At 36.4% G+C, this 8,811-nt stretch overlaps 1 protein-coding gene across 2 annotated transcripts; it reads left to right on the top strand.

Annotated features, from left to right (window-relative positions):
* Positions 1 to 26: 26 nt before the first annotated feature.
* On the top strand, positions 27 to 8,530 carry LOC106879047 (uncharacterized). Of its 2 annotated transcripts, XM_052969702.1 has the most exons (3): positions 27 to 1,874; positions 5,946 to 6,010; positions 8,223 to 8,530. In XM_052969702.1, exons 1-3 carry the CDS (start codon positions 1,178 to 1,180, stop codon positions 8,304 to 8,306), a joined length of 846 nt encoding a protein of 281 aa, XP_052825662.1. In that variant the 5' UTR covers positions 27 to 1,177; the 3' UTR covers positions 8,307 to 8,530. The 2 variants fall into 2 exon arrangements, with proteins under 2 accessions (XP_052825662.1, XP_014783955.1); XM_014928469.2 differs by lacking the exon at positions 5,946 to 6,010.
* Positions 8,531 to 8,811: the final 281 nt, after the last annotated feature.

Here is an 8,811-nt window from a genome sequence, read left to right as displayed (position 1 = left end):
TTCTATTTTGATAAATTCTCTCTGTTGAAAATTATATTTTTATATTTTAAATAATTTGCAATTTCAGGAAAATGTTTTTATATTAAATTTGTGTTTTCTAATAATTGATAGATAGATACATAGTAGATAGATATCAGTAAGTAAGTAAGCCAAAGTATCAACTCAAACCAGCAGACAGACAGACAGATAGCTCAGCAGGCAAGCAGGCAGACAGGCCAGCAGCAGGCATGCAGGCAGACAGGCAAGCAGGCTGACAGACCAGCAACAGGCATGCAGGCAGACAGGCAGACAGACAGCGACTACTTTCACTTCTGACATCTAATAGCGTGATAGTGCCAGAAATTCACATCGCACCGACATACTTCTAGCTTTGATCGTTCTACGAGCTCTCGTGAGCAAGCATCTTCTTGTGTACCTCGGACAGACCTATGCTCTGCTTGTCAAATCTCACCGACGAAAACCGTGTACGAACTTGTCGCAGTGCATGTGCATCTCTACCTGGAAATTATGTTCTTTTACAGTGTGTAATTTAAAGGGACGTAACTTTGTACTAAAAGCTATACTGAGCTAATTCGTGTCAAATAGAGTCTAGGGATTTATAAAACGGAGAAAAAGCAGTGAAGATGATGCCCTAGCATAGTCCAGTCGAATCATGGAAACTGTATATATTCTTTAATTTGAATCCTATACACCTCAAAGTGAAAATTTACGTTATATTAATTGGAGAATCACAGAATAACATCTTTATTTTTACATAGTCAAATGTAACTTTTGAATTGCTGGGGTAACATTTTAAATTTTGATTGCTTAAAAACTTAATAACAGAATATTAATACTTGCAAAACAGACAAGTGATATTCCATACTTTGAAGAAGAAATAGGAAAGTAATAAAGTTTGAAAAAATTTATTTTCTATTTTTATATATTGAAAAGATACATTCTGTATTTATAGAAAGGAAACTTGTAATAGTTATTTTCAACATGTAAAACGTAAAAATATAAGAAATGGATTGCAATTGAAAGGGGTATATCCGCACTGTAAAGGAAAAAAATATTTCCTTCTAAACAGAAAACAATTTATACGAAACTAACACTTTTCAGAGTATTAGTTTCGTATAAAGCTTTTGTTTCTTTTTCTTTTTGTTTATATTATTTTCATCGGTTAATTACTAGCATAATGCCACGGAGAAGACAACCAAGCCCCAAAATAATATGCACAGACATTATTGATGACGAAAAAATTAAGCAAGAGACCTGGACATTTTGTGATCTCTTTCAACAAACTTCTACGAATGAAAAAGCAATTACATGGCTGGCGAAATATGAACTTATAAGCAATTCTGTTGTGTGTCCCACTTGCGGGAACCCGTGTACAGTTAACGGTTACCAGAAGGGTATAGATGGAAAACGATGGAGATGCCCAAAGCATAACTACTGTAGATCAATCCGCAAAGGATCGTTTTTCGAGAATAGCCGCCTGTCGCTGACAACATTCATATGGCTTATGTACATGTGGTCAAGGGAATATTTCCATTCTGAGATAGCCCATGAGACTACCGTAAGTAAGAAATCAACAATTGATCTGTTTTGTCTCATCCGAGAACTACTAGAACGGTTCCTGGAAGACCACCCGACTGAATTAGGTGCCTACCCACCCGAGATTGGCGGGTTCGATTTACAGTCAGGTGAACCAAAAGTTGTTGAAATAGATGTGACCACACATTTCAAACCTACACCCAATGAAAAGAAGCATATGAAAAGATTCTGTGTTTTTGGTGGAATTGAACGTGGAACTGACAAATGTTTTCTGGTGCCTATTGAGCATCAAAATAAAGACGCTTTCGAAGCTGCAATTATCCGATGGATTTTACCAGGTATGGATAGATATAATCTGCGGTTTTCTTTTATCTTTGCTGCCTTCATGATATTTCAACAGGTGCTTACCAGACTCCTTCAAAATATCTGTGAAATCACCCCCCCCCCCATTTTCTATTAATTAACTAAGACAGAATAGTGTTTGAAACAATAAAATTTATTTACTTCGCTCTGTTGTTGGGCAGATTCAAAACGCTAAACGTACAGTAGAAATAACATAATTGTATTAAACATGACGATTTGTTCACACGCTTTTCCATCCTCACAGCCCCGCCCACCAGGGGACTTGAGACAACCTATTTTCTCACTTGTTTATTTATTTATTTATTCCATTTTGGCTTTTAGTGACATTTCTTAATATGCCCCTCGCTCTCAGTTGTCAGAAATCACTGACAGAGTTGCGACTGAATGTTTCGTTTATTACCAAATTTTAAATTATATTTACTGTAGTCGAAACAATAATAAGCACTTGTGGAGGATCTTTCTACCAGCGATATGTTAGCTAATAAAGAAAGAAATATACTCTTAGCTTCGGTCGATAGCAGCTCCATAACAGAGGAAATTAACCGGACATTTCAACTTGAAGTGTCAGTTTTTTTATCTTTTACTTGTTTCATTCATTGGACTGCGGCCGTACTGGGGCACTTCTTTGAAGAGTTTAGTCGAACAAATCGACCCAGTACATCGTTTTTTTTTTTTATAATCTAGTACTGATTCTATAGGTCTCTTTTCGCCGACCAGTTAAGTTAAGAGGACGTAAATAAACCAACACAGTTGTCAAGCGGCTTGGTGGAGAAACAAACACACATATATGACTAGCTTACATACAGTTTTTGTCCACCAGATTCACTCACAGGGCAGTGGTCTGTCCAAGGCTATAATTGAAAATGTTTGTCCAAAGTACTGTGCAGTGATACTGAACTCGAAACCATGTGATTGCAATGAGTTTCTTAGCCACACAGCCATGCCTGCACTTATGTCTTGTGAGGAATCCAAAATAGCAAAATCACATTTCAAAGAAATTGAAGAAATTAACCTTCTATCAATAGTTACTGGAACACTGCCTTGAAGAATGTTTTGTCGAATGAATCGACTCCAGAACTTTTTTTTTTAAAGCCTTATACTTATTCTGTCGATATCTTTTGTCGAACCTCTAAGTTACAGAAACATAAACACATCAACACTGGTTATCAAACGGTGGTGGGACACACACACACACACATATACAGGGTGGGATGTGCAAATTGTTGCCATTTTTGTATTTTTAATTTCGTGCATTGTTTTTGATTTTGGCGACTACACAGTATATAGTAGGGTCAGTTGGGCACCGTCTGTGAGAAAAACAGCACCATGACACAATTCACTCTGCTAGAAACTTGGAAACGACATACTGTACTATTTGGCATTCGCACCAGAAGCTCCAATATGAACATTTCAGAGTGTTTGGGTGTCAATCTGAGGACATGTAATGAAAGTGATAAAAATCAAACGTCCAGTCAACATCATGGTGTTTGGAGTGATCGCTAGTGGTGGTGACGTTATGACTCCATCTTCCCACATGACTTCAGATTCAACATAGAGGCCTACATCAAGTGTCTGGAGGAGGTAGTGCCGCCATGGGTCAAGAGGGTGGCTGCTGGAGGACCCTTTGTCTAGCAACAGGACTCTGCACTATGCCACACAAGCAGGAGAATCCAGTCATGGCTGTCAGGCAATTTCTGCGACCACATCACCTGTAACCTCTGCTCACCTAACTCCCCATACTGCAGCCCCCTTGATTATTATGTGTGTTGAGCAAGAGATCAACAAAACTCCTTGTAGCACCAAAGATGAACTAAAGGCAGCAAGGACTATGCCAGCATTCAACAACTTAAACAAGGAGACTGTTCAGAAGAGTTGCTGGAGATTCAGAGGTTGCCTGGAAGCAATTTTACTGAATAAATTTACTCTTTAGTATTTAAAAATATCTCTATATAATTTTGGTAAACAAATGAGATGTCAGTGTTATTTTCATTTTTGCGTAATTTAGATGACAATCCATTCACAACAGCCTGCATATATATATATATATATATATGTGTGTGTGTGTGTGGACTGGCCAGTGTCCCTGGACTGGCTCTTGTGCGGGTGGCACATAAAATACACCATTTTGAGCGTGGCCGTTGCCAGTACCACCTGACTGGCCTTCGTAGGATTTTTGAGCGAGATCGTTGCCAGTGCCCCTAGACTGGCTCTTGTGCAGGTGGCACATAAAATACACCATCTTGAGCGTGGCCGTTGCCAGTACCGCCTGACTGGCCTTCGTGCGGGTGACACGTAAAAGCACCCACTACACTCTCTGAGTGGTTGGCGTTAGGAAGGGCATCCAGCCGTAGAAACTCTGCCAAATCAGATTGGAGCCTGGTGTAGCCATCTGGTTTCACCAGTCCTCAGTCAAATCGTCCAACCGATGCAAACATGGAAAGCGGACGTTAAACGATGATGATGATGTGTGTGTGTGTGTGTGTATATATATATCAGTAGCGACTCTGGCACTCAAGCTGTTCAGGTTTAGCCCAAGTATAAATTTTGTAAAGTGAACGTGTATTTGCAAGCTGATTTAATTTCTGCCAACACTGACTCCAAGTATGTAATTACAGCCAATAACTCGGGTTCCTTTTATTGAGCCTGGTTGTGTTTCATTTATTTTCATTCGGTGTCTGGTGGTCGTCTTAGAGGTGTCCTGTGTCAAAAGATATCATTCATAGCAGACATTCTCTTGACATCGTTCACACGCTCCTGACTTGGGCTCAGATGTTACAGCCTGAGTTGTTATCTATGATCGTAAAAATTAAAAATAATTCAAATTCAATGTTTTCAACTACATTTCTGTCTTATTGTTAAATTATCAGTGCACTTAGAAGTATGTGGTGTGCATTGTGTCTCTTACCTTCTTTTATACAGGCGTTTTATGTGAAATCTGTGATGAGCCTGAGTGACACTAATGACCTGGAGTTGCCTCAGATTATATATATATGTATATATATATATATATATAATGAATAAACATTCAAAAATATTTATATAGATATTAGTATTAATTATTATCATTGGTAAAATGAATAACAACAATAACATAGGTGGCCAACAAGCAAAAGCTAATAAATGGCAAATCCAAAATTATATAATTATAATAGGGCATATTCGGTGCCTGCAATGTTATGAAAATCAGAGTCATAAAATCCTCTAAGAAAACCACTAATCACTGGAAAAATAACAAGCACAACAGAAATTGGGCTACGAGCAAAGAAATTAACATACCATCTTGGCAGGCAGTCGTAGAATGAGGAAATAGATATCCCTGGATACATGGGCTTTTTTCAGTTTCCGTTTGCCAAATCCACTCACAAGTCTTTGGTAGGCCCAACGCTATAGTAGATGACAGTTACCCAAGGTGCTATGCAGTGAAACTGAAAATGGAACCATGTGATTGGGTTGCAAACTTCTTTCCATACAGCCATGTATTTATATTTAGAAAAATTTTTTTGTGAATCATATATGTTTCTGTTTTTTTAATATTGTCATCGGTCATTAATAAATGTATAAAGACATGTCTATGCTTCACTGGGGAGGTCCAATGAAACAGAAACACCCTCTGTTCCTTACCTGTTAAAAGCATTAAAATAACATTAGCTAAAGTAATGTAGTCTTTACTTCATTTATAAGTTATTCTAATTAGATGTCAAAAAATACAGTTTCATCTGGAATACACATTTTTGTGACATGTCTGCAAGAAAAAGAAAGCAGACATTTCTGAAACCAGATTGTTTAGAATAAAAGGTAAATTATTACCCAGATGTTTTTGAAATAGTGCTTTTAAAACAAAGGTTGTTTTGCTAACCAAAATTGTTTCCAATGAGCACCAGACAGCTACAGCTAATCAAATGTCTTAACATCTGAGAGGTTTGTTAATATGATTTTTAAGACTATATATCTCAGCTCGATGGAGTTCATCATTTGTGTTTTCATATTGACATCTACTCTTCCATATTTGCCTGGAATTTGTTGAGGTAATTTTTTTTTTTCTACAGCTGGATGCCTTACTCGTTGCCAACCCTCAGATGTTTCCAAGGAAGGTGATATTTCCCATGGCCAGGCATGTTTTATTTTTTGTTTTCTTTTTACAGAAGACTGGAAATGAACAGCATCACTTGTATGACAGATATACTCATTTACAACTATTGCATGATTTTAAAAACAGGGCGACATAACCAACTCAAACACACACACATACTCAAATACATATATGTGAAGGCCTTCTTTCAGTTTTCGTCTTCTACGGTCCCAAGCTTTGATCAGCCTGGGACGATGGTAGAAGACACTTGCTCAAGGTGTCACACAGTGGGTCTGAGGTTGAAACTGTACAGTTGGGAACTGAACTTCTTAATCACACATTCATATCATACATATACAACTTGCATGCAACAGTAGATTAATTGTTAGGTATGTTTATTCATTTTATTCTTTTATGGCTTAGTCACAGGAGTAAGAGTTGTGCCTTAAACTTTTTATAGACTGTTTGAGTTTGGTAAGAGGAATGGAATAAGTTCCTTTCACCATCCTCAATCTGATGTCCTGGCCCAAATGTCCAAAATGGTGGAATCTACTAACGGTACCTATGGACTGGGTGTTTGTGTTAAACCATGTGACAGAATCAGTCTACCTACTCACAAGAATGGCTCTCAACCTGAAGTTATCTTTAGATAATCTTATCAGAAAAATTATATTTTCAGATACCTAGTAATGAAATTTGTTTTTGCTTTATGTTGTTTGTACATGTGTATGTGTTTTAGAACAGAGCCTACCATTATTCAGTTATTCCTTTTTGAAGAATTCATTTTTGTAGTATACTTTAATCTGTATTCTCTCCTGTTCTCACCTTCTTGTGGCTTGAAAATATGCTCTGGCACCTCATCACCACCATCTTTACCCCCATCTCTAGTGAGACACCTGTGCTTGTCCCTCTATGATATTTTAGCCTTTCAATACTTGGCATAAAGCCACCTCCTTCTCTCTCAAATACATTCTCACTCATTTGAGGCATCTCTTTCTTTTTTCTTTGTCTTGTAAGTTACTTGGTGACCTCATTAGTGCCAGCACCATGGAAAAAGCACCTAGTACACTTTGTAAAGTCATTGGCATTAAGAAGGGCATCAAGCTATAGAAATCATACTAGAACTGACATTGGAGCTTGATGCAGCCCTGCAGCTCATTGGATTCTGTTAAATTGTCCAAACCATTGGCAGCATGGAAAATGGACATTAAATGATGATGATGGTTCAATCATTTTACACCCATTTTTCCATGCTAGCTTGGGTTGACAGTTACGTATTGAATGTTTTATTGTGGGATGCCCTTTCTGCAGCTAACACTTACCTGTTTTCAAGTAAGGGATTTATGTCTTATTATTAACAAGATGTTAATATTATATTATCATCTCATAATAACATGACTTCAATCATTCTGAAAGAATTGTTAGTTGAAAATGAATGGCAACAACAAATGCAGTAAATGCAAAGTCAGGTTGTTGTTTAGCTCCCGGTTACATCTGTTGAAGCAGACATGTAATTAATGGTATTCCAGCTCTGATAATCCCATTTTTTTTTTTTCACCTGCATTTGAACTAGTTTATAAGATGTGACAAAGAGAGAATTCCTATATGGTCATTTGACCTGCAAGAAATAACAACCTAATGTCTATCATATCACAACTCACTGTTTAAAAAATAATCCATAGTACACTGATTTACAAAAGAACATGATGGTCACATCTGGAACACTTTTGAGAATAGATTCATGAAACAACATTTTATTAAATATTGAACATGACATAATACAACAAACTTTTACAGAGTCAAATATCACTCTTATGCAATCATATCACAGCATTGTCTAAGCATTAGTACTTATAAATTAAAAATAGACATCTAATTCCTTGTATAGAATGCCCTAAATTTAACTATTCTAATTGAGGTCTTGAAGAGACAACAAATAGAATGAATGACAGCCAGTTTAAGAGAAATGGTTAAAATGAAGTCTGATTGGCTATACAACACCCTTTTTAAAATATTGAACCAGTTTGCTATACTCACATTTATAAACACTTCATTTTAGTCATACATATTTTAATATTTTTTTACCCATTTTTTGTGAAGTGGTTAGTGTTTAACAAGCAGAATTCATGACCAAGATTTGAATCTTCATCATCAGTTTGTCATTTTTGTGCTCTAAGAAAATAGATCACAGTCTCATTATTGTAACCTTATAATCTATGATTATAAAGATACATTGCAGTTCTTTTTCTTATAGGTACCCATATTGTGTCTGATATTTGGACTGAACCTCTTCAAATTGACCAGATCCAACAAGGTATATATACTCATGAATATGTAGATTACAATGATCCAGAAGATACAGAAATCCACACCAGAAATATAGACAGAATGTGGCAGAGAGTAAAAAAACATTTTCAAAGAAAGCATAAGACATTCTTATTTCAATCATTTTTAACAGAATTTATGTGGAGGTCTCACTTTACAAATAATGATAAATTTGCCGCTCTAATTTACTGTATCAAACATTTGTATAAAGTTTAAAATAAAGTTGTTATATTTTTATTTATAAATTAACTTTTAATTCTAACTCAGTATAGAAGCATAGTTAGTTTCCAGTAGAAGTACAGCTACTCTTTAGTAAAGCCTTTATCTGTGTGGGAGATATCTGAACTTCTTTATCTCACCTGGATTGAAATGTGCCTGTTAGGCTGTTCTTCACTCAAAAAACTGGGATGTACTTCAAGGCTCAATTATCTCTCCTATAGTATCCTCATTTCTTCCTAATTTAACTTCTAATTACACCCTGAGATGTCATCACCTTACACTCTACCCTAACTTTCTTC

This window comes from Octopus bimaculoides, chromosome 7, assembly GCF_001194135.2.
Source record: "Octopus bimaculoides isolate UCB-OBI-ISO-001 chromosome 7, ASM119413v2, whole genome shotgun sequence".
Taxonomy (NCBI): Eukaryota; Metazoa; Mollusca; class Cephalopoda; order Octopoda; family Octopodidae; genus Octopus; species Octopus bimaculoides.
Note: the sequence above shows the minus strand (reverse complement) of the source record. Positions and strands in the feature narration are given on the sequence as shown.